We start from the raw sequence: 27,956 nt of genomic DNA, 5'->3' as shown, positions 1-27,956 counted from the left end.
AACATAGTTTAACGCCAACATAGCGCCAACATAGTTTGCAAACGTGAAATAAATGAATACGCTCTCAAATGTGCCATCCGAGGCAGAGTGTGTTCGCCACGTTCGGCACACGCGATAGCTCGCTGCTCTCTGATTGGTTGAATCGTTTTTTGGACATAGCTCGGTAAGTAATTGTCCGATTAATATGAAACCTTGAAAAGGCACATCCTCGGGTCCCCAGCAATATACCTGGCAAGTTGCAAGTATATCGGACCCGTGGTTGTCGAGAAACAGCGGTCACAGACAAACAAACAAACACACACACAGACACACACACACACACACACACACACACACACACACACACACACACACACACACACACACACACACACACACACACACACACACACACACACACACACACACACACACACACACACACACACATTAGTGGAATTATAGATAGATGATCGTTTTAAGGCCATTTTTCCCTGCTAGAGCAGGGGTCAGCCTTGCGGACCCTAAGACAATCATGGTTCCCTGTTTGAGGCAATGTTTTTATGGCTGGATGCCCTTCCTGACACCAACCCTTGGTCACGCTTTTACGATGCGCAGGGATACGGTGTACCTATTCTAAATCGGGGTACACACCGGGATCATTCATCCCAGCAAGCTGGTGCTCAATTTGCCGACCTCGGAAGGATTACAGGCTGAGTCAACCCCCCTGGCGTTAATTCAGCGATCGACCGGGATTCAAACTCAGGATCCTAGGATCCCAAGCCAGCACCCTAACCGCTAAGCCAACACCAGGCAACATCATCCATTTATAATACATTATTTTATTATTTTCTTCCAGGTCAGCTGGGAGTTTCATAATGAAATTTTGCATCAATAAATGGAATAAAAAGTATGTGGGGTTGACTTTTTTTTTACCTTGACCTAATAAGGTCATGACCCAATTATAGACATTTTAACATTTTTCACCATAAATCGACTAAGGTTTGTCCAACCAGAACAAAATTGCCCTATCTAGATAGCTTAGAGCGAGGTGAATTTATGCTCAATTTACATCATACCCCTCCGGGTTAAAGTCTGGAAAAAAATAATGCGTTTTCTGTCATCGCTCAATTTTTCCAATGCGGAATCTCAAACACTGCTTGGCTTTCCAAGTTGTTCTTGCATCATAATAGTGGACCTGCGCTGAAGTTGTGCAGCTGATATTTTATTCATGTCCTTGACCTTCTTTTTTTGGATTGTGACATAATTAACAAAAAACACCTTTTGTTGTATACAAGATTGAGGCTCGTGGAAGAGCCAACACATGAAACACAAAAAACAAACTGACACATAAAACTTATAACAAAGGGAGTGGGAGACAAGATGGGGAGAGAGAGGGAAGCACACAAGTACAACAACAGTAGAAAACAGGGACATCGGGAGATCTGTGGAAGGGAGAGGGCTGGGGGGGGGGGGGGAGGGGGGGGGGGGTGCGGGGGACGGCAAGGTATAAAACAAATCGACAACCTTTTTGATCATAACTTGAATAATGTCGCTCTGATTTTCATGATGTTGAGTTTTATGGATAGTTTATCAATGGGGACATATTTTCTTAATTTACACAATCCCTAAATTTTAAAGGTCAACGTTATATGGTGGTCCGAAAAAAGATGCCCATCATTGGATCAACCGCCAAGGGTAAGTTGCGGTAGGCCGGGGGAGGCTTACCCTTGGCGATCGCTTTGCGATTTGTAGTCGAGGTTACACTCAGCAGATTAAATTGAGGGCTTTATCAGTGGATTCATCAGGTTATGGGTGCTGGTACCTGGGTCCTTGTGAGAGGTGAGTGGTCATAGAGATGAATGAAAGGATGGATAAGTAAATCTGTCACTAATGGGTCAACCAGGGATTTGAGCAACAATAAGGAATTATTTACAATGGATTATCATTTGCTCAGATAAATCAGAGGTGGCTGCTTCGGTCTGCACCCCTTGCTGTTGTACGTTTCCAGCTATATTGGAGAGCCAATGGGGGACAAATCAAGTGGAATAAAACAGTAAAATAACAGAGACAAACGAGTGAGAGGATGAAGCACCTGAGGTTTTTGCGCATGCAAGCGGGATCTCCAGCCAGGAGCGTATTGACCAGCCCAAAGAGTTGCATCACGCGTTCGTCCTGCCGCAGGTCTTCGTGACCCTTCAGCAGGAACATGAATTCGTGACCATTGCTTCCTGGAGGTGAATCAGATGAGGTCATCACAAGGACAAGCAAAAACTGGAACATCTAAGAGTATGCTCTGTTAGAGGACTATTTGGTTGTTGGGTTGGGGGGGAGGGAGGGGGGTAGTAAGCTGTGCGGGAGCGGGAGGTTTGTTAAGGTCTTACCCTAACTATGTCGATGGATTCCTTTCATGCTTTGTGACTCACCCATTATGGTAAGCTTCCGTGGTCGCTGTTTTGATGTGATGACCTGCAGTGAGGAGGCCAGAGACTGGATTCGTACCACGGCCTGTTGTGGTTCATATGTTCCCGGTACAGCAAGCTCAAGCTCACGGCACATGAGCAGCTTGGGAGAGACGTATTGGAGTTCCAAAGATGTGAGCTGGGGAACATTGACACTTGGGGTCATGATGTAGCCCAAATGGTAAACCTGAGACTAAACAATAGCAAGCCTCAGTGAAGGTGAGACTGGTGATTAAAGAATGTGAGAAAATTGTGACACCTGGGGAAGTTGTTTGGAAATCCGGCGGAAGACGTGGTAATAAAGGTCCCAAGCCTGTGTGAGGTCCTTCTGGTTCCCAGAACGTGTAAATTTGCGGCACCATTCCTGTGCCTCCATGAGGTCTCGTCCGTAGGCCTTCGGTGGTGAGGTCGACCGCCGGGTTAGAAAGTGTTGTGGTCACTTGGGCTAGACCTATATTTTTGTTCAAACCTCTTCGAACAACTCGATAATTTTATGATCTAACCTGGTTAAATGACGTTTCTTTGAGTGTTTGCGGCCCACGCTCCATCATGGCATGCAGAGGTTCCAGAACTTCAAACATTCCTCGCACATTACGCTCCCCAAAGTACAATCTGGAAGCCTCCTCCAGGCCCTCGTGCCACAATTCGTGCCACAGGATCGCCACACGGATCAACTCCTCCGAAACCTGCCACACAAGAGTCACCTGTGTCCATCTGTCTCTTTGTATGGCCCACCCCACATGTCATTAAAATGCTTGAAAAGATATGTTCTTCATCTTCACAGAGTGTCCTTTTACTTTTATTTACCAACAACAACAAACTCTTTCCTTCCTTCCTTCTCCATGTTTACTCATGAGTATGGGGCGACGCATCATGTGGCGGACATTTTAGGAGGGGGATAGTGTGAACTGCTGATTGTGTGGTGCTGATAATTTGTGAAGGATGAGGGGTACCGGTTATGTGGTGGTTGGTTTGAGGGGAAAAGGGAAGGGGGTTGGTGAAGGAGGGTGGTAATGATTGCATGGTGCTGGCATACCATCATGGCCTGTTTAACCAAGGTGTTGCTGTGATCACACATGTTCTTGAGTATCTTGTTGGCAGCACTGTGCCTCGCTGGACTGGCCGACTTACTTGCCACCGTGAGTGGGTAGATCAAGGCCTGAGGCACACACATCATCGCTTATTAGGACCAGTGCAGGGTATTAGGATAGTACCTGAAGTGAATAACAGTGGAGCTCAAGAACTGCAACTCAGTCAGAAAATAAATAAATAAACGGAGTGAGGGTGATTGCAGAAATAACAGCTCCTCCTGGGGGTTCAGGATTATGGTTGGGGATTTGCTACTGTAGTGTGGAGAAAGCAAATCCACCTGCGGGTGATGTTTGCCAATGTCCGTGAGGAGTTGATGGACCAATCGGCCAACAAGGGGCCGCAGTGTATCTATCCGGGCAATCAACTGCGGAATCACCTGCCAACACAATTATTTCAAAATAATAAGCATCATAATATTGTAATAGATAAAAATAAAGCATACAAAATTACATCAACCTGCTGAGTTAACTTGTCAGAGTTGCTTTTGTGTTCAAATGACTGCATGGGACTTTTGGGGGGTGCTATACTGCCATCCCAGAGGCTGTGGGCTCAATCCTAAATGAAGGAATCATGGTTTAAAAAAAAAATAAAATAAAAATCTATATGTGCATGGCATGTGTGATGCCAGTCTACACTTTGTGGTCGACCCTTAATGCCATCAGGGCAATTTGGAATTGACACTATCAGGTATGAGGATGGCCTCTGCTGCTCGAACCATTACACACCAAAAACAATATTTTAACTCGAAAGTCGGGCATTAGTGACGCTGCACAAATCGGACAGCTGTACCTGAAGCCAAGTGTCTATTTGGATGGTCTTGATTCCTTCTACGAGAGCCTCGTTTACCTCTGCCCAGTGACCACATTCAAACCACAGCGTCAGCACCCTGTGGATCAAACAGGAGTACATACTCAAAACACTAAACAACCACCATCACCCCTTCCACACAAAACTCCCAAATGAAATCTGTAAGTGAATCCGGGTTATTGCTTAAGAGCCATGAGCGGAGCATTAAACGACGTTCCTTCAAAGTGCAAAAGAAACTTTGGCACAAAAAGGCAGAACAAATGTTCTCACCTCAAGCATTAAAAATCCCAAACGTTAACTCAAACGACATGCAGGTACTTCAAATCCTCTCAGATCCATACCTGAGTGTGTCCTGCAAGTTATTGCCACGAGAGAGGGCAATCGAGCGGAAGAACCCCTGAACAGCTGCAACTGTATAGGTCAATATAGTTTGTGAGAGGTCCTTTGGGAATTGAAGAGAATCAAGTGGGGAGTGGGGTAGGAGATGGAGTAAGGGGGATGTAAATCGAATTCCTATGGTACTTAGAAATACCACAATCACTACATTATCCAGATCAGAGGATCAGTGACAGGCCGTTGGGCGCCAACATGGCCGGAGAAAAACTGCTAACGGCTTTGGCAAAATGGCATGACGTGCAGAAAATATGAAAATCAATAGATTAGATGAGAAGTATATGGAAAAGTGATGGTATTAGCAAAATTTTATCTTGAAAACAAGTGTTTAAACTCAAATGTTAACTTGCAGGCCTCTGATGCTGGGCTGGTCACTCACCTCCGTGCCCTTACTTGCCACGACCTCGTCCAGGCTTTCCTCCGATGCCAGTGCTTCCCCATCGCTTCCAACCAACTCATCATTTCCCTCACGCTCCACAGGTCCTACAACTCCATTCCCCTCGTCCGCCTCTCCAGGCTTGCAGGGCTTCGCAGCTAGGCCGGCTCTATCCTCACGGCCACCCACCTGGCCCTGGTGCTTGTAATGGAGGACTGTTTCAAAGTTCATGACCGCCCATGCATGCCATGCCTGAGGAAAGGACAATCCTCGGTTCAGCATTACACCAGTTTATTACCCCAAACGGTCGAAGCAATGAAGAGAAGGACAAGTTCTGGTGTGCGATAGAGAAACTGATGGAAAACATGAAAGATGAGGAAATTGTTGTGGTGGGAGGAGACCTGAATGGACATGTGGGAAGGAGTATGGATGGTTTTGAGGGAGTTCATGGGGGTTATGGATATGGTGTGAGAAATGGAGAAGGTGAAAGGATTTTGTAGTTTGCTGATGGAGCTGATTTGTTGATTTGTAATACTCAGTTCCAGAAAGAGGATAATAAGCTTGTTACATACACGTCAGGTGGGTCGACGACAACCGTTGACTACCTGATGGTGCGTAGGCGAGATAGGGGGCACCTCCGGGACACAAAGGTGATCCCGGGGGAGGAGGCTGTTTCACAGCACCACTTGGTTGTCTGCGACATAAGGGTGAAAGGTGCGAGGAGAGCTCGGGGGGTGAAGTACCAACCAAGAATGAAGGTGTGAAGGTTGAAAGAGGTGACAGTAAGGGAGGCATTAAAAGAGAGGCTGAGTAGGGTAGAGGATGATGTGGTTGAGCTTGAAAGTGGTTGGATGTCAATGAAAGCTAGTCTGTTGGGAGCCGTTGGTGAGGTATGTGGATGGACAAAAGGACCACCGAGGCACTCGGAAACATGGTGGTGGGATGATGAAGTTGGAAAGAGGACTGACGAGAAGAGGAAGAAGTTCAAGGAGTGGCAGAAGGCGAAGGGTACGGGAGCAGAAATAGCAGAGCATGAAAGTTATAAGGCAGCCAGGAAGGCTGCAAAGAAAGAGGTAGCAAAGGCGCAGGAGGCATGTAGGAAAATGTTCGGAGAACGCTTGGATTCGGAAGAGGGTCAGAAAGCAGTATTCAGGATTGCAAAGCACATAGCGAAAGAGAGGTGTGATGTGATGGGGGTGAGTTGCTTGAAGGATGAAGTGGGACAAATCGCTGTCGACCCAGATGGAATTAAAGGAAGATGGAAAAGATATATGGAAATGCTGTTGAATACAGAGAATGAATGGGATGGCAACATAGAGAGTAACCCAGTTTTAGGACCGGCAGAGAAGATAACTGAGAAGGAAGTTGAGGAAGCGATAAAAGCAATGAAGAGTGGAAAAGCGGGATGGCCGACGGGAGTTGTGGGAGATATGTTGAAGGCAGCAGGAAGTTGGGGTGTGAAGAGAATGACAGAGATCTGTAATCTGGTGGTGAAAGAAGGCCGCATTCCAGGGGATTTGGGAACTGAGTACCCTCGTCCCTCTATACAAGGGGAAAGGTGACCCTCTGGAGTGTGGCTCGTACCGAGCGATAACGTTATTGGAGCATGGAATGAAGGTATTGGAAAGGGTGTTGGAGAGGAGGATAAGGAAGAAAGTGAAGATCGACGAAATGCAGTTTGGATTTATGCCAGGAAGAGGAACGACAGATGCGATTTTCATTGTGAGGCAGTTGCAGGAGAAGTACATGGGGAAGAGGAAGAAGTTGTTTTTTGGGTTTGCTGATCTGGAGAAAGCATTCGATAGGGTTCCACGCAAAGTATTGACATGGGCATTGAGGAAGTTAGGAGTGGAGGAATGGTTGATCAGAGTAGTGATGGCAATGTACAAAAGAGCGCGCACAGCTGTAAGGACGAAGGACGGGAACAGTGGTGAGTTTGAGGTGAAGGTGGGAGTGCATCAGGGGTCGGTACTAAGTCCACTACTATTTGTAGCTGTGATGGAGGTGCTGGCTCAGAACGTAAAGGAGGGTTTACCGTGGGAGTTGTTGTATGCAGATGATCTGGTGTTGATTGCGGAAAGTATGGATGGACTGAAGGAAAAGATGAACAAGTGGAAGGAATGTATTGAGACAAAAGGTCTGAAGGTGAATATCGGAAAGACGAAGGTGATGGCAAGTGGTAAAGCATGTGGTGAGGTGGAAAGAACTGGGAAGTGGCCGTGTGCTGTGTGCAGGAACGGTGTCGGAGTGAACTCCATTCAATGTACAATGTGCGCTGAGTGGGTTCATCAAAAATGTAGTGGTCTGAGAGGGTCATTTACCAGTGTGGCAGCTACATTCAAATGTAAGGTGTGCACAGAGGGAGCTGCAGATGGAGGAAATGTTGAGTTGGATCTTGGAGACGGCGTGAAGCTGGAAGGTGTGAAAACATTTTGCTACCTCGGAGACATGCTGAATGGAGAAGGTGGATCAGACTCGGCAACGGTTGCTCGAGTGAGATGTGCATGGAAGAAGTTTCGGGAACTGAGTGGCGTGCTGATGAGGAGGAGAGTGTCGCTGAAGCTGAAGGGAAAGGTGTATGCTGCATGTGAGAAGTGTTATGATTTATGGGAGCGAGACATGGGTAATGAACGTAGAGCAGCAACGAAGGCTGGAAAGGGTGGAAATGCGAATGGTTCGATGGATGTGCGGAGTATCATTGAGAGAGAGGAAGACAAATGATGAATTGCGAAAGATGATGGGAATATTGCCTGTGATTGATGCTGTGAAGAGGAACAGGTTGAGATGGTTTGGTCATGTGTTGAGGAAGGATGAAAGTGACTGGTTGAGAAGAGTGATGGAAATTAATGTAGAAGGAAGTAGAGGACGGGGAAGACCGAGAAAGACTTGGCTAAAGATGGTGGAAGAAGAAATGCGGGCAAGGGGGTTAACAAGGAGAGATGCAGAAAATAGGGCAAAATGGAGAAGATTGTCATGGGGACCGCAAGGCTAACCCCCGCTCTAGCAGGGAAAATGGCCTTAAAATGCATGTTGTTGTGTTGTTGTTGACTATCTGATCAGTTTATGAACGAGGAACAACTTACTTCAATTAAATGTTATGTTTTGAACACAAATCGGAAAATGAATAGGAAGACATTTTTACCGTATTTTGGCTCTGAATTTGTCCCACTCGCAAATGTGAAGAGGAGTGAGTTAATATTTTTACTCTACCTGTCTGTGAGTCAAACAAAATGGGGAATCATTCCAAACAGGAAATGTACTGTTTTTAAGTATGTTGTAAAGGACACAAACAACAGGCACGAATAACTAATGTAATGTGTTGTATAGGGTGATGTAATAGACACTGTACAGAAAATGAAATTAATTAATTTATACACCTTTAAATCTCTCTAAACCTTTATTTAAATTGAATTATATACTTGAACACTGAAGAACACAAATTGCCATCATAATACTTCCAAGAACCTCCAGTTTAGCTGTACTTGCACACGTTCTATAGGTGTACGTAATACGAGCCATCAAGCACAGCCCCTAGGAAGTAGGTGCGGCATGTGAGATGGTGCAGATCGGGGTGAAGAAGAGGCCGTCGCTATGGCTATGTACGATGTTGAATGACGCTGCATTTTATGGTGATCGATAATGCCTCAATCTCTTAAACTGCGGCACAACGTTGTCTTATTACAGTACATATTGGTTGTGTGTAAGACTACATCAGTAGTGCCAAACTTCTGTATTTTAAAACGATCTTCAAAATCGTTATTTTGTTTAAATTGAAGTACAGTATATACATGAACACTGCACGGGGTATCATGCTCTATGAACTCTCCAGTTAATAAAGAGGTCGTTTCCATTGGGGTTTCCTGCTCAGCATTGAAGGACAACCTGCTCTTTCATCTGGTCTGTTTCACCTCTCATTTGAACCACAATTACATAATATGCAAACGATTGCCTTTTCGTTGGTTACCGTGTGTTGAAGACACTGTGAACGAGCATCCTTGTTGGTTGTGGGTTCAAATTTGACCAAATAGAGAACTATTAAAGATTTGGATTCTAAGCTTCTGGAAACCAATTACTCTTCGATATAATTTTTTTTTGCACACAAAGTCAAGGCTCAAGGAAGAGCAAGAAAACAGAACGGATGAGGCCACAAGAGAACAAAAAGAAGAGCAGAATGAGAAGGGGAAACTGCCAACAGCAGCAGGGCAGAGAGAGAAAATAAACGGAGACGGCAAACAAGGGATGCACGTAGGAACTAGAACGGCACTCAGTAGGGAGCAAACCTCTGCCTGGTTGGCCATTTTTTTTTATTTTTATTTTTATACTGAATCGAGGCTCGTGAAAGAGCTGATAACCGTGAGGGAAAGACAGCACAGGGGGACCGCGAGGGAAGGACAGCACAGAGGGACCGTGAGGGAAAGACAGTACAGGGGGACCGCGAGGGAAAGACAGCACAGAGGGACCGCGAGGGAAAGACAGCACAGAGGGACCGCGAGGGAAAGACAGTACAGGGGGACCGCGAGGGAAAGACAGCACAGAGGGACCGCGAGGGAAAGACAGCACAGGGAGACCCCGAGGGAAAGACAGCACAGGGGGACCGCGAGGGAAAGACAGTACAGGGGGACCGCGAGGGAAAGACAGCACAGAGGGACCGCGAGGGAAAGACAGCACAGGGGGACCGCGAGGGAAAGACAGCACAGGGGGACCGTGAGGGAAAGACAGCACAGGGGGACCGCGAGGGAAAGACAGTACAGGGGGACTGCGAGGGAAAGACAGCACAGGGGGACCGCGAGGGAAAGACAGCACAGGGGGACCGCGAGGGAAAGACAGTACAGGGGGACCGCGAGGGAAAGACAGCACAGGGGGACCGTGAGGGAAAGACAGCACAGGGGGACCGCGAGGGAAAGACAGTACAGGGGGACTGCGAGGGAAAGACAGTACAGGGGGACTGCGAGGGAAAGACAGTACAGGGGGACTGCGAGGGAAAGACAGTACAGGGGGACCGCGAGGGAAAGACAGCACAGGGGGACCGCGAGGGAAAGACAGCACAGGGGGACCGTGAGGGAAAGACAGCACAGGGGGACCGTGAGGGAAACACAGCACAGGGGGACCGCGAGGGAAAGACAGCACAGGGGGACCGCGAGGGAAAGACAGCACAGGGGGACCGCGAGGGAAAGACAGTACAGGGGGACTGCGAGGGAAAGACAGTACAGGGGGACCGCGAGGGAAAGACAGCACAGGGGGACCGCGAGGGAAAGACAGCACAGGGGGACCGTGAGGGAAAGACAGCACAGGGGGACCGCGAGGGAAAGACAGCACAGGGGGACCGCGAGGGAAAGACAGTACAGGGGGACTGCGAGGGAAAGACAGTACAGGGGGACCGCGAGGGAAAGACAGCACAGGGGGACCGCGAGGGAAAGACAGTACAGGGGGACTGCGAGGGAAAGACAGTACAGGGGGACCGCGAGGGAAAGACAGCACAGGGGGACCGCGAGGGAAAGACAGCACAGGGGGACCGTGAGGGAAAGACAGCACAGGGGGACCGTGAGGGAAAGACAGCACAGGGGGACTGCGAGGGAAAGACAGTACAGGGGGACCGCGAGGGAAAGACAGCACAGGGGGACCGCGAGGGAAAGACAGCACAGGGGGACCGTGAGGGAAAGCCAGCACAGGGGGACCGTGAGGGAAAGACAGCACAGGGGGACCGCGAGGGAAAGACAGCACAGGGGGACCGCGAGGGAAAGACAGCACAGGGGGACCGCGAGGGAAAGACAGTACAGGGGGACCGCGAGGGAAAGACAGCACAGGGGGACCGTGAGGGAAAGACAGCACAGGGGGACCGCGAGGGAAAGACAGTACAGGGGGACTGCGAGGGAAAGACAGTACAGGGGGACTGCGAGGGAAAGACAGCACAGAGGGACCGCGAGGGAAAGACAGTACAGGGGGACCGCGAGGGAAAGACAGCACAGGGGGACCGTGAGGGAAAGACAGTACAGGGGGACCGCGAGGGAAAGACAGCACAGAGGGACCATGAGGAATAGACAGTACAGGGGGACCGCGAGGGAAAGACAGTACAGGGGGACCACGAGGGAAAGACAGCACAGAGGGACCGCGAGGGAAAGACAGCACAGAGGGACCGCGAGGGAAAGACAGCACAGAGGGACCGTGAGGGAAAGACAGCACAGGGGGACCACGAGGGAAAGACAGTACAGGGGAACCGTGAGGGAAAGACAGCACAGAGGGACCGCGAGGGAAAGACAGCACAGGACTTTTCGTTATTCAATATGAATGAATTGGTAATATGAATACCAATGGTGAAGAATCACTTTTAAAAATTCTACTAGCCAGATCCAGATCTTCACCAAAATTGAATCGATTATTCCTTGTCACACACACAACCTGTCCAACAAGTTTCGTCCAAATCCATACACAACTTTTTGAGATATCCTGATATGTAACGTTTTTGGCCCGATCTCCCAATGGTGAAGAATCCCTTTAGAAATTTAATAATTCTCATATCCGAATCCATATTCAGATCTTCACCAAAATCGAATCGAATTGTCCTTGTCAGACACCCAACCGGTCCACCAAGTTTCGTCCAAATCCATCCATAACTTTTTGAGATATCCTGCTATGTATCGTTTTTGGCCCGATCTCCCAATGGTGAAGAATCCCTTTAGAAATTTAATAATTCTCATATCCGAATCCATATTCAGATCTTCACCAAAATCGAATCGAATTGTCCTTGTCAGACACCCAACCGGTCCACCAAGTTTCGTCCAAATCCATCCATAACTTTTTGAGATATCCTGCTATGTATCGTTTTTGGCCCTATCTCCCAATGGTGAAGAATCACTTTAAAATTTTTTAGTAGCCGGATCCGAATCCGGATATTCACCAAAATCTAAGCATTTCGTCGTTGCCACATATGCTACATCTCTGCCAAATTTCGTCTGTATCCGTCCACAACTTTTTGAGATATTTTGTATATAACAAACAAACAGATAGGGGTGAAAACATAACCTCCATCCACCTTTGGTGGCAGAGGTAATGAGGGGTGGAGGAGGATGCAGGGGCTGGACAAGGTGGACCACAGGCATAAACTTTCAGGAAGAAAAAAATAGAAATTGGGTTTGGATGGAGAATGATTTGAGATGGTGGTGAGCAGCTGTCTTGAAGACTTGGAGGGAAGAATGAGATTGAAGAGAATGTGGAAGTTGGTTCCACAGGTGGAAAAAAAGAGGAACAACCAAGTAGAAGGGAGCAGTGATCCTGGATTTTGGCAGTTTCACCGGAAGGGTAAAAAAAAATCTGGATGTCAGATACACTGTACATTAAAAAATGTGAGCTTTAAGGTGAGAACTCCATCGTAGTTTTGAATTTGCTTTTACTTACTTGTTTAACTCCATACGTATGAAAACCACACTCCATCTCACCTTGTACCAGGTCGGGTCATGCTCCGTGGCCGAATTGTAGAAGCGCAAAGCCTGGGGGATTGTGCTCTCACTTATGCCTTGCAGACTCAGCTGCCACTCGCCAAGCTTGAGATAGCATCTGTAGGTCGATTGATGGACAAGGGTTGTGATTGGTCAATATACGCAGAGCCAGGCCCGAATTCGGGACAAGAAGGGATTGTTAACCTGATGCTGAGTGCAGTAGGTGCAGAGGAGTGTGCATGATCACTCGGCTTAGAAAGCCAAGTAGATACTCACAATCCAAGGAGCTGGTGCGAGCTCACCTTGCCAGCAATTTTTTGAGATCAGGGGTCACGCAATTGATTTCTTCAGGTGAAGTTTGCCCTGAACCCTGCTGGGCCGTTTGCACAAAATGCTGCATGTGCTGGAATGCTTCAAGCTGAGGAGGACGCGTGCACAGAAGGAGGAAACAAATGAAGTTATCAAACTTAGAATGTGACACGTGAAATAAAAAAAAAAAACCTGCTGATATCTTCAATATCAAGCCTGGTGTTGGCTTAGCGGTTAGGGTGCTGGCTTGGGATCCTAGGATCCCGAGTTCGAATCCCGGTCGATTGCTCATTTAACGCCAGGGGGGCTGAAGACTCCGCCTGTCATCCTTCCGAGGTCGGCAAATTGAGTACCAGCTTGCTGGGATGAATGATCCCGGTGTGTACCCCGGTTTAGAATAAGTACACCGTATCCCTGCGGATCGTAAGAGGCGACCAAGGGTTGGCGTCAGGAAGGGCATCCGGCCATAAAAACATTGCCTCAAACAGGGAACCATGATTGTCATGGGGCCCGCAAGGCTAACCCCCGCTCTAGCAGGGAAAATGGCCTTAAAATGCATGTTGTTGTTGTTGTATTCAGACTTCTTCAATATCATTTATCCTTCTCCATTGCCCTCTATCTCCCAAATCTTCCCTCGTGATCTCAGCAGCTCCATCCCCCGTAACCTTCAACCCCTCGCCATACCTTGTGATTGCTTTTCCACATGTACTTCATGTAGGCGTACGTGGCCTGGGGCTGAGTGATGGGCAACGGCTGATCGAGCTGCAGCGACGGGTCCACAGAGAGGAGCTGCACCAGGGTTTTGTGAGCCAATGCCTGCCAGAGAGAGAGTGAGAGAAAAAGAGAAACAAATTAACGCGACAATCGAAGGAACCTTTCACCGAGCGAAGAAAATTTAACCCTGAAGACCTATTTAGGATATAATATTGATGTAGACAAGGATGTAATGCACAATGAGACGTGGCATCTGTGTGAGGGTGAACACTCCACTCACCAGACGTCTACTCTTGCCACAAAGGCTGGCATACTTTAACCACGTCTGGCTGTCCTCATGTATGGAAAGGACGAGAGATCGCACCATAAGTATCCGCTGCCAGTCCTCCACAATCCGCTGGCAACCCTGCACATACCGCAACCTGCATATGAATCCCCGTTCATACCACCTCCAGAACCACCTCATATTATCTACGTGTCCATCGTACCTCCAGAATCAGACACTCACACCTTCCACACGCAAAATAAACATTTCAAAAATACCCATTACAAAAACACGCACCTGCAGTCGGTTCCACCACGTCTGCCGGATGATGTCCCTGCGTTCAGGTACAAGCTTGTATTGCATTACTTCTTCCAGCTCACTCAACATCTGGCATGAAACCATTGCCTGCCGAGCCCACAAACATAAATAATTCACAACATAGACGGCAAAATGCTGACCTAGAATCATGGGAATATATAATTAACAAGATGAGGGACATGAAGAGAGAAGAACAAAGAGGGAACGAGGTGAAGAGAAACGATGAGAGCTTGGGAGAATGGAGGAAGAAGAAGAGGTGGAAGCAAAAGACAAGTTACCCCATAAGCTCTGCTGTAACTCTCTCCAGCCATGGCAGTGAGTTCAGTATCGAGGATGTCTCTCGCCTTGTCAATGCACTTTCGTTGGGAAAAGAACGACGGGGAGTTTGGTCGAGGGTTATGGCGGAGAGCATGAAAACTCAAACACACGGGAGAATGCACGAACAGCAGACACAAACACCTTCGTGACACGATTATGTCTTTTTCCTGTTTAATACTGAGGCGTTAGGATTTTACACTTACCTGCTGGGCAAGATAAAAATGGTCTTGATGCAGGGCTAAGACCGCTCGGTAGAATGCGCCATCTTGAGTATCTCTGGGTATCATGCACGAGTACTCCTCCATGCTGTCCCACTGGCCTTGTACGGATAGAATCAGGAACGTATGAGAAGTGCATTAGACAGATATTAAGTTTTATTTTTAAAAAGGTGAAACACTTCCAAAACAAAGTTTGCAAATCAAGCAGCATTCAAGAAGGAATCCAGAAATGTGACTGGCGGATTAGCTGCAGACCATTGGGTGAGATGGACGAGACACGACCTAAACAAGAACAAGGTACGTACAAAGGCCCCAAGCTGCAGCAGCTGCCATCCGAGCCATTTTGGCCTGCGTCTCCTCGCCCACCAACGTCCACTTATCACAGCATATCTGGTGCAGCTGTCCCCTGGTACACATGGCACCTTGTTAGTAGAAAAAGCAGAGTTGCTGCTTTACTCCCATATGCCTATCGTGCACACCTGGCTACATTTCTCCAGTTCCTCAAGCACTCTACTCTTTGACCTGTAGCTAGTCCAGCATTTTCATTCGTACCATTCTCCCAGAGCCTCAAGGCATCTCATCCTCCCCAGCATTAGCTCAGGGTCATCTCGAGCCACCTCCATCTTGCGCTCATATGCCGCCAGGGCGTCATCCCAATCATGAAGTTTCTCGTACCACGTGCCCTGGATTTCCTGGTGATGTTAATGGAGAGCCAACATAAGGGTCTGCTATGGGACCACGGCAGGTTAGGCACGGCCTAGTTATATACTGTACTATACAGCAAATAATTTATATAATGCTATTAGCGTTGATGTGAAACCCGGAGCTGCTCCTCAACACCATGTTAAACCATACTGTATGTGTGCAACCCTGGATTAGTGGGAGTGGGGCCTAATTTGAGCACTAGACCACATGGTGTCATGCAGACTTGCGACTCCTTACCAGCTCTCCCTCGTGGTGCTTCATGGCATACTCCAGAACACCCGCTGCGGCTTCTGGCTGCTGTAGCTTATTGTTGATGCTGATTTAACATCATAAGGTCAAGGTCATCCAAAAAGGTCAAAACGTTTGGCTTTATTGAAAATTCTTCCGATTTAATAAAGCTCACAAAAAGTGATTTTCACTCCAGTTTCCTTAAACGAAATTGTTTGGACATGGTTTAGCCACACTGGGCCCGATGTTGCACCTGATGAGAGATTCGAGGATCGCAGGTGTTGGTCTTTTCTGGAACTCCAGCTCCTTGTAGTGCAGTGCCTTGGCGTAAGCACGGCATCGTGCTGCACGCTGACCCAGTAACACCACTCCGTTGTCATCTTGCAGAGGAAGGGGACCCTGAGGAGTGGGATTATTGTGGGTGGTGGGGGGACGGAGTGAGGGAGATGGAAAAGGGCAACAGATCATTCCGGCCAAGAATAAAAAGGACAAGTCAGGAGACGACGATGGTTCACGAGCGAGCGGTATTCAATGACAAAGGTCAAAACCGACATTGAAAATATATAAATAGGAATGTATTATCTGTTATGAGACTAGTTAGCTACACAATACCGAAAATTCGGTTCGATTCCGACAACTTTGAAAATTTGACTTTTGTGAACTTCAAAGGTCGAAGATTATGAAATTTGTTGGAAAACTTGTATTTCATGATGTATGTGATAATATAAGACCATGTATGACATTTAACCATATCAGGAAGCAAAGAATGTAATAAAACCATCAAAAATCGACTTTCCTTTTTCTTTTTTTTTGTATTTTCTTTTTTTTGTATACAAGATCGAGGCTCGTGAAAGTGAAAGAGCGAACATTAATCACACAAAAAGTCAAACCGACACATAAAACACAAAATAAGGGGAGCAGTAGACAAGATGGGGAGAGAGGGGGAAGGACACAAACAACATTTGAGAGCAGGGACATCGAGAGAAATGTGGGAGGGAGAAGGCTTGGGGGGAGGTGGGAGAAGTATAAAACATATGAACACTGCAAGGACTTCCAGGAAAGAAGTTGGAATTTCAAAAAAAAGTGTATCTAGGGTGAATTAGCGGGGGTAGAAAAGATCAAGGTTTTGGATGAGGGAAGACAAGAGATGGTGGTGAACAGCTGTTTTAAAGACTTGGAGGGAGGAGTGGGATTGAAGGGAGTGGGGGAGTTTGTTGCAGAGGCGGGAGAAAAGGGCAATGAAAGAGTGAAGGTGAGCAGAGAGGCTAGATTTTGGCAGTTTAACCAAAAGAGGGTTGCTGTCAGATCTTGTGCGACCTGTAGGAATATTAGGGGGACAGAGCACAGAGAGAGCTGGGGGAGCTAGGCCGGAGAGGAGTCGGTAGAAGACAGAAAGACCACCAACCTGCCTGTGCTGAGTGAGTGAAAGGCCCTCGGAGTTAGCTTCATCGCAGGAGATTCCAATGATTCTGAAAGCTTTGGTTTCAACAGCGTGAAGCCGAGCTAGGTGTGAGGCAGGAGCACCGGCCCAGAGGGGGGAACGGTATTCCATTGTGCTGGGGATGAAAGCCTTGTATGTGGTGAGGAGCTCAGGTGTGCCAAGGAAGGACTTCGCATGACGGAGGATGCCCAGTCGGCGACTGGCTTTGGAGGCCAGCTTGGAAATGTGGTTTTCCCAAGAAAGGTCATGGCAGATAGTGAGACCCAAAAGCTTGAGTGACAGAACTTCTTGGAGAGGATTGTTGAGAAAGTAGATGGGAGGGTTTTCCAGTCGGTCTTTTTGGAGAGACAAAGTGAGAGTGTGAGATTTGTCAGGATTGAAAGACATGTTCCACTTGTTTGCCCAGTCTGTGATTTTGTCCAGGTCTGCAGAGAGTGAGGAGGCTGCAGACTGCCGATCTGAGGGATGAGGAATGGAGCGGCAGATAGTGGAGTCATCAGCAAAGAGATAGAGAGGATTTTCCAGAGAGTCGGAGAGATCATTGATGAAGACTAGAAATAGGGCGAATAGGGCGAAAATGAAAAATCGAGCTCCGTGGGGCTAGACACATGACATTGGCCGAACCAAATACCGAAACTCCTGTCAGATTCCACTAAACCCCTCGGAGAAGATGTAGCTTGAACTCGATTACCCCATAAAAAGACATCTTTTTCGGGCGTGGCTCCGCCCACAATGGGCGCAATATGCCCACTCCAGGCAGGACTCAACTAGATCATGATATCAACCTCCCACCCAAGTTTCATCAAGATCGGATGATATCATCGGGTAGTTATGCTGCGGGCAGACAGACAGACAGACAGACACACACCCATGACGAATATAGTGGTCACTCTGTTTGATAACTCGAGAAACCAATAAAATCAGCTTAAGTGATGCAGAGTCCACTGATCATTCCAAAAGCATCCTGGCTTCCCACGAGTATTACATTACGGCATCAAAATTACATTAATTGACAAAATTGAAGAACTGGACATTCTGTTTGAAAACAAATAAATAAATAAATGAAAGTATTCAACTCCTGACAATCCTGCCCACCTTATCACTGTGCTCCATGAACTCAGCGAGGTTGAGCAGGGTCTGCGTCACCTCTGGAATGTCCTGAGAGGTCAACGCTAGCTCGATACTGCGTACCAACTCCTCTTGCTGCTGGGGAAGAAGCTCTGACCAGCATGACAAGAAGACTGCATTGAAGAGATCCCTGTGGTGAGATGAGGTGGAATAAGGTGACAAATCAACCGTTATACATTACGATAATAGTTTATGGAGGTTGTGGGTTTGTAGCAAATTCCTCAAATTATTGAGTAACACGTGATGGTGTCTGCAGAACCCAAGTGACCAAAAGTTTTGCTTAATTCCTAAGACTAAAGGACCATAAAATTTCCAGAGTCTGGAAAACCAGGATAGGTTTCAGAGGAGAAAGAACTGGAGAAGGAGAAGCAGCAAAGGCGGGCTGTCCCAACAATGGAGCTAACGTACGCTCAGTGGAACGATTGAATAACTAATGAAGGAAGATTGCCTTTTCCAGTTTGTGGAGACGAGTGCAGCAAGCAGTATACCTGGCGGCAGGAGTGTAGGCCTGAGCAAGAGGCCAGCAGGAGCGCAGAGCTGGAGAGGGAGATTCCTTAAGAAGCTCAAAACTGAGTCGCCGCAACCACTCCATCCAGTCATCTTTGGAAACTCGGCGAGCTGCTCCCCATGCCTGCCATGCGCACAAGGGAAAGTCAACAAAATGTGCCAGAGAGATATAAGATAGAAAGAGAGAGTCAGACAACGACCTTTTGAAGGTTGGCGGTACTAAGAAGCATCTTCTTGATGGAGCCTGGCTCGGGGGTTTCTGTAGGACCTCCCCGGCCCTGCCGGCACTGCTGCATCAACTCCTCATCATCCTCTGCAAGGGGGCTTCCCTAATGGGGCGGACGGAAAATGACATATGGCGCTGTAGCTTTGAATGTTCGTTCAATTGCTTACGCCCTTCAGCACGGAGGCCGTGACCGAGGTGACAAGGACAAATTCCAACATGGTCGTCGATTGCATCCAATGTCAGTTACCATGGAAAATACATTAAATTATCGCATAGCGCATCAGCGGCAATCTGCGCAGCGGCGGTTTCTGAAGAAGGAATACCTTTAGGATGCGGCAGACCAGATTTTCATACGGAGTGTGCGTGATACGATGCTTCGTCATCACCTTGCTCACCATTGGGATGAATATCTGGTACTGAAAAGAAGCAACACATCGATCTGTGAGGATTTTGGTTCATCAATGAAATGACTCCGGACATGTTGGATAAGCAGGTCAAAATTCTACAACAGTCCGTACTTTCTTTCCGAGCTGCAGGGCGAGGGAGGTGAGCAAATCGGCTGTCGGAGTGCGGAGTTCAGGGTCGGAATCCAGCGTCCGTACGGCTGGGTGAATCAGACGAGATGCAAAGTCCGTGAAGTCCAGGGAATGCGACAGGCAATCCAAGGTCTCCAGTGCAGTCCTGGAATGATATCGTGACAATAATGGTTTAAGGGGTAAGGGGATTATTTAGGCAGTTATTTAATTATGACTGTCACATAGGTGTCCCGTAATTAGTGCGGTCAGGTCACATTCGACCTTAGACTTCCTGCCAGAACTCAGTATTATTTTTCCCATCAGTGTGCTTTCCCTTTAAATTACCCCTCTTATTTAATTCTCGACCTTGAGCTTGGGCGGCCATGGCGTTGGAAAAGGCGAAGCTTCGGCGCATAACGTTGAAAAGAGATCACCTGGCCAGCAGCACCTGATGTAGAAGCGGTGCTGACGCCATGGCCCTGGTCCTTTTAAAGCCACCACAAAGGGTCACGGTGTGAGGAGTCTGCCAGAAGTCCAAGATGGGTGTAGCTGCGTTGGTGAGAGTATGAGTCAGCGTCAGCAGTCAGTGCCAGAACTGGGGTCCCTCGCTCGTGCTGCGTAAGTTTGTGTGACAGTTCCATGGCAGCCTAGAGCCCGCGTTTGGAGTCGAGTACGAGTCTGAGGTGCAGCATCTTTCTGCGCACCACACAATCTTCAGTGTTTGGAGTCGAGTCTGAGTCTGTGCGGCATCGTGCTGCGCTCTACACAATCTTCAGTGTTTGGAGTCGAGTACGAGTCTGAGTCTGAGGTGCGGCATCGTGCTGCGCACCACACAATCTTCCATGCCAGACCTCGTCCATGCTGCCTGAGCACTCCGGCCCCACAACGAGGCAAGGCCGAACCCTTCTGCTTCCCCATCTTTCTCTCCCCTCTGGTCTTGTGTCTCTGTGTGAGTCTGTGTCTGCAACAGTTTAAAGTCGTTGATGCAGATTTGTTTGTTTGTCCCTTCCTCAATTTTATTAATGTTTAACGTGTCTCTCTCCCGTTTAATCGTCAAACTCCCATTATTATTATTTTTATCTAAGTCACTGTGGTTTTTGGGATGCGATTCCACCTCATGCATCATTCAGATGTCATTTGGAAATATAAGCAAAACAAAATATCGGTGACAAAGTAAATCAAGGAATCAAAACTACTTTGCGCCAGCACGGTCGCCCCTCTCACTCAAGGCTTATCTGTGGAGTTTACTTTTGGTGGGACAAGGTCTGACCCCCTCGGGCTGAGGGGAGATGACAGGTCCTGTTACAGTTTACATCATATTTATTATTTTGTACGCTAATCGTCTTTTGTTTGCCACAGGAGTTCATGATGAGATATTTATTGTCCACCATGCTGAACCTCTGTTATTCATGTTACATATTCTTGCTCGTGTGCATGAGGTTCTACTCCAGTGTCACGCACCGCATACCATACCGCACCCCACGCCCCCTCCCGTGTCTTGCCTGCGTACAGACGTGCGAATGTCAGACGAGTCGAAGATCTTGACCACAGGAGGTAAGAGGAGATGGAGGTAATCATCAAGGTTTGCACCAAACTGCTGCATGGCCTGCATAAGCTGGAAGGTGCACAACGACAATGATGAGCATCACAAACAGTAACAGAACTCAGCATTACCAACCTTCCCAGAGCAAATAGATTGCATTATATCTCAGAATTAACGATCTATATGCAAGTAGATCTGCGTGCAGAGATGCACGCTGACAAACCAATTACAATAGCCTGTCCCTTCCTTCGGGAACGGGCGAGCCTAGTAAAGGCATCAACGCATCCACATAGATCTCGCCAACGCCCAGCACAGGTTCAGTGTGCACTTTAACACCATGGTTCAGGTTCAGTGTGCACTTTAACACCATGGTTCAGGTTCAGTGTGCACTTTAACACCATGGTTCAGGTTCAGTGTGCACTTTAACACCATGGTTCAGGTTCAGTGTGCACTTTAACACCATGGTTCAGGTTCAGTGTGCACTTTAACACCATGGTTCAGGTTCAGTGTGCACTTTAACACCATGGTTCAGGTTCAGTGTGCACTTTAACACCATGGTTCAGGTTCAGTGTGCACTTTAACACCATGGTTCAGGTTCAGTGTGCACTTTAACACCATGCCAAGTGCCTTGTTCCAAGTTATACTTGTTGGTTTATCTACTGCTTTGATGATATCACCGAGTTGCCGCAGGTCGTGGTCCTTCAGCCTGGGTTCTTGTTTGTGTTTGTGTTTGTACTTTTTGTTGAGTGAAATCATGTGATTGACCAGGTGCATGAATCATTTTACACAAATGGGGGAGCGTGCCTATTTATATTTGATTAAAAACAAACTACGAACCAAAAACATTGATTTGTTAAACGAATGGAAACGAAACAGCTGCAACTGAAACAACCGCAGGTTGAGTAACACAGCAGGCCCCGTTATAAGGAACAAAGGGCATGTATGTGGACAGTCATTGCTCGACCTGTCTCCACCTCCAAATGGTGTGCAAGGCCTTCATCTTCACTACCATGAAGTACAGACTTCCTCCATGGGCTGGTGCTTCCAGATCTCAACTTGCGCCCAAGGAAGTGGTACAATCCTAGGCCCTAGGGCCAATTAGAATTACTCGACAGGAGGGTGAATGGCAAGGCCTGCACCTCTCCCACTGCAGAAAGGTTGGTGACCAAGCAGTTTTCTATCGCTTCATTTATGGTCTCAACCCATCTGCTCTCTCAACTAGTTGTTCATCACAAGCCCTACCAGTTGTGATCGATTGGCCAGCAACCAAAACCAAATTTTCCTCTCCAAATCAAATTTACCCGCTCACCTCCACTCTCATGTCTCCAACCTTTCTTAACTATGGCTCCCTCTTCCTGAACCTGTGAAACCACGTTCCCTCCACTCCTTTAAAATGACAAGCCATCGCCATTTCACGTCATTCCGTATTACTAAACCTGACATATAATCTCACCGACTCTCCGATCCTGCCCTGTCCATCCGCACTTTGCCGCATTATTTTTCGTTTTAATAAAACTCAATGAAATGTTCATTATAGTTAGACTACTGTATTAATCAATACTGACATTACTAGTTAAATGAGGAGACTACGAGACTTATACGAAAATCAATAAGTAGTTTTTACAATCCTCTCCAAGACATTCTGTCACTCAATCATTTGGGTCTCACGATCAGCCATGATCTTTCCTGGGAAAATCACATTTCCAAGCTGACTTCCAAAGCCAGTCGCCGACTGGTCGTCATCTGTCGTGCAGAGGCCTTGGCGTGACTGGGCATCATCCGTCGTCGTCATTTGTCGTGCAGAGGCCTTCCTTGGCACACCTGAGCTCCTCACCACATACAAGGCTTTCATCCGCAGCTCAATGGAATACTGCTCTCCCCTCTGGGCTGGTGCTCCTGCCTCACACCTAGCTCGGCTTCACGCTGTTGAATCCAAAGCTTTCAGAATCATTGGAATCTCCCGCGATGAAGTTGATTCTGAGGGCTTTTTACTCTCTCACCGCAGGCAGGTTGGTGATCTTTCTATCTTCTATAGATTCCTCTCCGGCCTTGCACCCCCTGCTCTGTCCCCCAAATATTCCTGCAGGACGCACAAGATCTACCAGCAACCCTCTTCTGGTGAAACTGCCAAAATTAAGACTCTCTGCTCTCCTTCACTCTTTCATTCCTCTTTATTCCTGCCTCTGGAACAAACTCCCTCACCCTCTTCAATCCCACACCTCCATCCAGGTCTTTAAAACAGCTGTCAACCACCATCTCATATCTTCCCCCAACCAAAACCTTGATATTTTCTACCCCCGTTGATGCACTCCAAATCCACCTCCTTCAAATTCCTATTTCTTTCCTGAAAGTCCCTGGAGTGACGGAGTGTGCATCTTGTTTATCCCGTGTATCCCACTTCATCCCTCTCTCTTCCACAGACCTCCTGATGTCCCCGTTCTCTACTGTTGCTGTACTTCCCTCTCTCCCCCCCGCCCCTCCCCCCCCCCCCCTCTTGTCTCCTGTTCCTTTTATTACATGGTCTACGTGTTAGCTCTTACACGAACCTCGACTTGGTATACAAAAATAAAAAATGAAACACCAACAGTGTATTAACATATTAGCAGCAGAGAAGAGGTATAATGAGGAGAGGAGCGAGAGAGGTGGATGTTCGACAATAGGTTGACTGACCCTGACTGTGACCGCTCGACCGGGGCTGTTGTCATGCATGAAGACTCTGAGCATGTGAGGAACCAGCTGGGGTAGGAATAGTTGGAACTCCCCTCCAAGTGCCACAACTATCTGTTCCACAAGCAGGATGAGGGTCACCTGCATGGGCGAGTTGGGCGTCCAGTACTCCTGGGAAGGTCAATTTTGGAATAAAGAATACACTAGGTTAAACGAGTGTGCAGTTGGTCAAGGCTGATTTAACAAAGAGTGTGCCGGATCAAACAAAGTGTGCATCCACAAAGTGATGATAACACGTAGCAGGTTATACGAGCTGAAGATAATTCAACATTAATCGGAGGCATGTGGGAATTAATCAGAGGTAGGGTAGGAATAAGGTTGGCAGAACTGCTTGGGTGGAACTTGGTATTGCAATACAAAAATATTTTTTTACTAAAATACCTTGATGAGAGCAAATATCTCGTCCATGTAAGGCCGGATGTGCTCCCGTACGTATGAAACCAGGACACCCAACTGCTGGAACAGGAACTGGCCGAAGGAGAGAGAAGTTTGGGAACAAACGAAGCATTTTAGTATTCCCAGTACCATTCCCCACTCCCCAATCCACCAGGAAGATCAACGATTGTTAATGGGAAGACCATTATCTTACGCGTTTGATGAATACCTTGGACCCCACACATGAGCACAATAAAGCAAAACACATCTCAAACAAATATGTACTCATCACATCAGACAATACAAACACCGTAGCAGACCGCTATGTGTGAGTACACCGTCTGTATAAGAAACCGTTTAAATTTACATGGCAGTGAGATTCAGTGCCAGCTTAGTCCCATCTTTGTTTAGGCCTCTAATATGCATGGGTGGGGGAGGTGGGAAACGAGGGTTCACCTCACGGTTCCCAGCATCGCAGCAACGAATCACGCTCAAGAACGAGGGTAAGACCTGCAGAGGGGAATGGAAGGTAAGAGTCAAAATACCGCAAGTTACATCAGAGTACCTCTGTGGATAATTTTTTTACGTTTGGCCTGATATAATCCAAATACTACATCAGTCTACTTTATCACACGAGCCATTCCAATGTCTGCAGAGGGACCGCACCAAGACCACGGCCTACAGCTGTTCCCCAAATATTCTTCAGCGCTCGGGACAAAATGCTCTGTACTCTAACCTGCGGCAGGAAAGGGACGCTTTTGAGTCCAAAGCTCTTGAAGATAAAGGTGATAGCCTGTACCACCACGGCATGGTGTGCGGTGAGGGATGGGTCACGCAGGATGCGAACCAGCGTTGCCACAGCAACAGCCAAGTAGAACTCCTCCAGCGGCTGGTTACCCATGTTAACGAGCATTTCACTGGTGCTGCAGTCACCTGTCAGGTAAAGTGGGGCAGGTCAGGTAAGTGCGGCAGGTCAGGTAAGGTGGGCAGTTGAGGTAGGAGGTACACACGTCAAGGCTGGAGGTGTAGTAGTTAAACACATTTACTCCGTACCTGCATCTGCACTCGTTTTTGAGTCGGACATGCTGACAGCTGTGGCATCGCTTGCTTGGTCTATCATCCCAATATTGACTTTGTGCTTGTAAGGATCCAGTGCCCCCAACAGGCCTAGTACCCTGATGGCCTGATACATGCATCGGTAGAGAGAAAAAGGAGAGGCATCAGCAAAATACATGTGATTTAGGCTAATCGGGAATTGTGAGAAATGAGGAAAGATGGGCATGGACATGAATGAATGAATGATCGTATTGAGGCCATTTTCCCTGCTAGAGCGGGGGTTAGCCTTGCGGGCCCCATGACAATCATGGTTCCCTGTTTGAGGCAATGTTTTTGTTTTATGGCCGGATGCCCTTCCTGACGCCAACCCTTAGTCGCCTCTTACGATGCGCAGGTATACGGTGTACCTATTCTAAACCGGGGTACACACCGGGATGGACATGGACATGAGGCATGGACATGAGGAATGAGGATGGAAAAAAATCAAGCAGTAGCATACATTGACTTGTAGACTGATATAAACCTTGACTGAGAGCAAGACAAACAAAGACAAAGGAGACAAAGAAGATCAAAGGAAGCGTGATGGACACAATGAAGTGGAAAGTTAGAAAATAAGAGCCATAAATGAGACCGAACCTCACGGCGTATTCCTTGGGCCTGCTCCGTTTTCAGGAAATTGATCAAGACATCAAGCAAGGCAGGGTATCGGCGATAAGGGACGACCACCGAACCCGTACTCGCCACCAGTTGTCCCAAGGTCCATAGTGCTACCTGTAAAGAAAATGGTTCTGGACAATGTGGTAAGAGCCTTTCGGGCTGGAAAAGGGCTGCACCGGAAAGGGGGCGGAAGGTTTAGCCATTTGTGGATTTAACACTACAGGCCAAAGCAGAATATCTTCCGATTCATAATTATAACAAACCTGGCGCTTTGCGAGAGATGACGAGTCCTGTAGGGTGTCGATGATGATAGGGAATAGCTCATCCATCCATTTCCTCATCTCCATCCCACTCACCTGTTCAGGAGATAATGAAGCCAGTGACCATACGACCGCAGAAAGCATGATCACTTTCCTTTGTCACACAATGATGGCTCTTGAGCCCGTGGCGAGATACTCACCTGAGCCAGTTCTCCAATTGTGGCAAGCACAGAAATAACCACAGCAGGGTTTGGATCAGGATCTTTAAGCTTTGGGATTAAAGCCTGAAAATTCCAAAGAAGAGAATCATAAAAGGACCAACTGAGTATGCTGGTTCACTGGTTACCACTGCCAGAATGACAAGGTAACTATAATCCCACAACACACTATCAATCTCTGTCCCGAGTGTGTATCGTCGCAGACAGGATTGCATGACAAGCGGTAAACTGGGACAAGGTGGATCTGACCTTGAGGACCGGTTCCATGTATGGACGGATTAGACGAGGTGCATTGGCTACGAGGTGACCCAGCATGCGTGCACTCTGCTCCTTGTTGCGTCCAACACCACTGTGCTCCAATTCCGTGAGGATCTGCAATCAACCAGAAAAGATGACTGAAAACAAATTTACCGTTGAGCTGAAAGTGACGTTGAATTTGCTGAAGATTAAAGAACAATCAAATCAACAAGAATCCCTTATCAGCCATTTTGAAAAATACAAGCGCAATGAATCATCCAGCATAAAAAACGTTTCTACCTGGATGAGGGTCTTGCGCAGGAAAGGCATGACGAAGGCTGGGTTCACGGAACTGAGACGGCCCACCAGACAGATGGCCAGCTCACGAATCTCCGTCGCCTCATCGTGCAAGGCTACAAAGAGAGCCTGCAGGGCCTCAGCCTGTGCCAAGTGTCCATCAAACCGCTCGTCCAACGAGGCCAACACGCAGAAACGGATATCTGAGTCTGTTTAGAATATGAAATTAACAATTAAAATCCCATCTGGCCGGCAAATGCTGTATGGAACATGCTTAAATACCACAAGAACCGTCAAAACACTCGTGCCGATTTACCTGGGTCTGTGACGGCGACGGCCAGCAGTTTGCCGAGGACCTCAGAGACGACACGAACGGCACTTTGGCTGGGCAGTGGTGAACGGGCCCCGACCAAGCGAAGCCATGGCGAGAGCAACTGGCTACAGCAGCGAGCCGCCTCCATCCGTACGGCCTTGTGTTCACTTGCAAGAAAATGGTCAGCACAGTGCCGCACAAACTGCGTCAGAGGGTGGCCTGTCAAAGGGTCATCGGTGGGGACGTCACTCACAATTTGGCTTTTGAGGCCTAGTATATCTAAGCATGACCGACGAACACTCATAGGTTTTTCAGGTTCTCACTCTCCCAGAGAATGACGATCGCATAAAAGGTTTTAAAGTATCGCATCCAATACCCGAGCTGGTCATCACGAGATGGATAGAGATAAATTGGGAAAACCAGGAGGTTTGCTGAACTAAGGCACCTGACATTTTCCTATCTGCCAGTAGGAAATATAGCTGCTGAATGTTCATCACCACCACAGCTGAGTGAAATTTGTAATGTAACATACGGTACGACATGCAAATGTCTGCCTAAGGTTTCTCCTACTCTACAACCTCACACTCGGTGTTGTGTGAAATTACGAAATAAAATGAGCATTATTCGGTGTAATGGATCAATTAAGAAAGAATCCTAAACTCCTTTTGGGTACAAAAGTGCACTGCATCTTCATCTTTCCTTCTTCGCTCTCCACTGCTTCATTCTTCATTCCTTGTTTATCTCAAGGCGCTCTTGGGTATGACGAGCCACACCCTCTGCCCAGTGAAAACAAGTTGATAAACCGATAGATTGAATTGATGTGTGTTGATGTAGCAGAC

General features: G+C 47.6%; 1 protein-coding gene across 2 annotated transcripts in view; it reads right to left on the bottom strand.

Moving 5' to 3' along the window:
• Window positions 1-27,956, bottom strand: part of MTOR (mechanistic target of rapamycin kinase) — a 55,711-nt gene that overhangs the window by 9,374 nt on the left and 18,381 nt on the right. For both annotated transcript variants that reach the window (XM_068104253.2, XM_068104254.2), the window contains 37 exons: window positions 27,121-27,336; window positions 26,808-27,013; window positions 26,520-26,642; window positions 26,253-26,336; window positions 26,056-26,148; window positions 25,772-25,906; window positions 25,133-25,262; window positions 24,816-25,012; window positions 24,536-24,589; window positions 24,086-24,172; window positions 23,648-23,815; window positions 20,937-21,049; window positions 19,438-19,600; window positions 19,243-19,335; window positions 18,894-19,022; window positions 18,675-18,817; window positions 18,154-18,316; window positions 15,871-16,016; window positions 15,627-15,705; window positions 15,237-15,376; window positions 14,990-15,090; window positions 14,670-14,785; window positions 14,427-14,504; window positions 14,128-14,235; window positions 13,846-13,971; window positions 13,536-13,667; window positions 12,845-12,960; window positions 12,543-12,660; window positions 5,113-5,361; window positions 4,682-4,782; window positions 4,323-4,419; window positions 3,811-3,909; window positions 3,478-3,600; window positions 2,945-3,127; window positions 2,701-2,835; window positions 2,406-2,580; window positions 2,075-2,210 (listed from right to left, as the gene is read on the bottom strand). In XM_068104253.2, coding sequence (XP_067960354.2) covers window positions 2,075-2,210; window positions 2,406-2,580; window positions 2,701-2,835; window positions 2,945-3,127; window positions 3,478-3,600; window positions 3,811-3,909; window positions 4,323-4,419; window positions 4,682-4,782; window positions 5,113-5,361; window positions 12,543-12,660; window positions 12,845-12,960; window positions 13,536-13,667; window positions 13,846-13,971; window positions 14,128-14,235; window positions 14,427-14,504; window positions 14,670-14,785; window positions 14,990-15,090; window positions 15,237-15,376; window positions 15,627-15,705; window positions 15,871-16,016; window positions 18,154-18,316; window positions 18,675-18,817; window positions 18,894-19,022; window positions 19,243-19,335; window positions 19,438-19,600; window positions 20,937-21,049; window positions 23,648-23,815; window positions 24,086-24,172; window positions 24,536-24,589; window positions 24,816-25,012; window positions 25,133-25,262; window positions 25,772-25,906; window positions 26,056-26,148; window positions 26,253-26,336; window positions 26,520-26,642; window positions 26,808-27,013; window positions 27,121-27,336 — 4,855 coding nt within the window. The remainder of the gene's footprint in view (window positions 1-2,074; window positions 2,211-2,405; window positions 2,581-2,700; window positions 2,836-2,944; window positions 3,128-3,477; window positions 3,601-3,810; window positions 3,910-4,322; window positions 4,420-4,681; window positions 4,783-5,112; window positions 5,362-12,542; window positions 12,661-12,844; window positions 12,961-13,535; window positions 13,668-13,845; window positions 13,972-14,127; window positions 14,236-14,426; window positions 14,505-14,669; window positions 14,786-14,989; window positions 15,091-15,236; window positions 15,377-15,626; window positions 15,706-15,870; window positions 16,017-18,153; window positions 18,317-18,674; window positions 18,818-18,893; window positions 19,023-19,242; window positions 19,336-19,437; window positions 19,601-20,936; window positions 21,050-23,647; window positions 23,816-24,085; window positions 24,173-24,535; window positions 24,590-24,815; window positions 25,013-25,132; window positions 25,263-25,771; window positions 25,907-26,055; window positions 26,149-26,252; window positions 26,337-26,519; window positions 26,643-26,807; window positions 27,014-27,120; window positions 27,337-27,956) is intronic.

The sequence above is a fragment of the Myxine glutinosa genome, chromosome 2 (assembly GCF_964187855.1).
Source record: "Myxine glutinosa chromosome 2, kmMyxGlut1.1, whole genome shotgun sequence".
In the NCBI taxonomy this organism is placed as follows: domain Eukaryota; kingdom Metazoa; phylum Chordata; class Myxini; order Myxiniformes; family Myxinidae; genus Myxine; species Myxine glutinosa.
The sequence above is the reverse complement of the archived record's forward strand: the minus strand, read 5'-3'. Positions and strand labels throughout refer to the sequence as shown.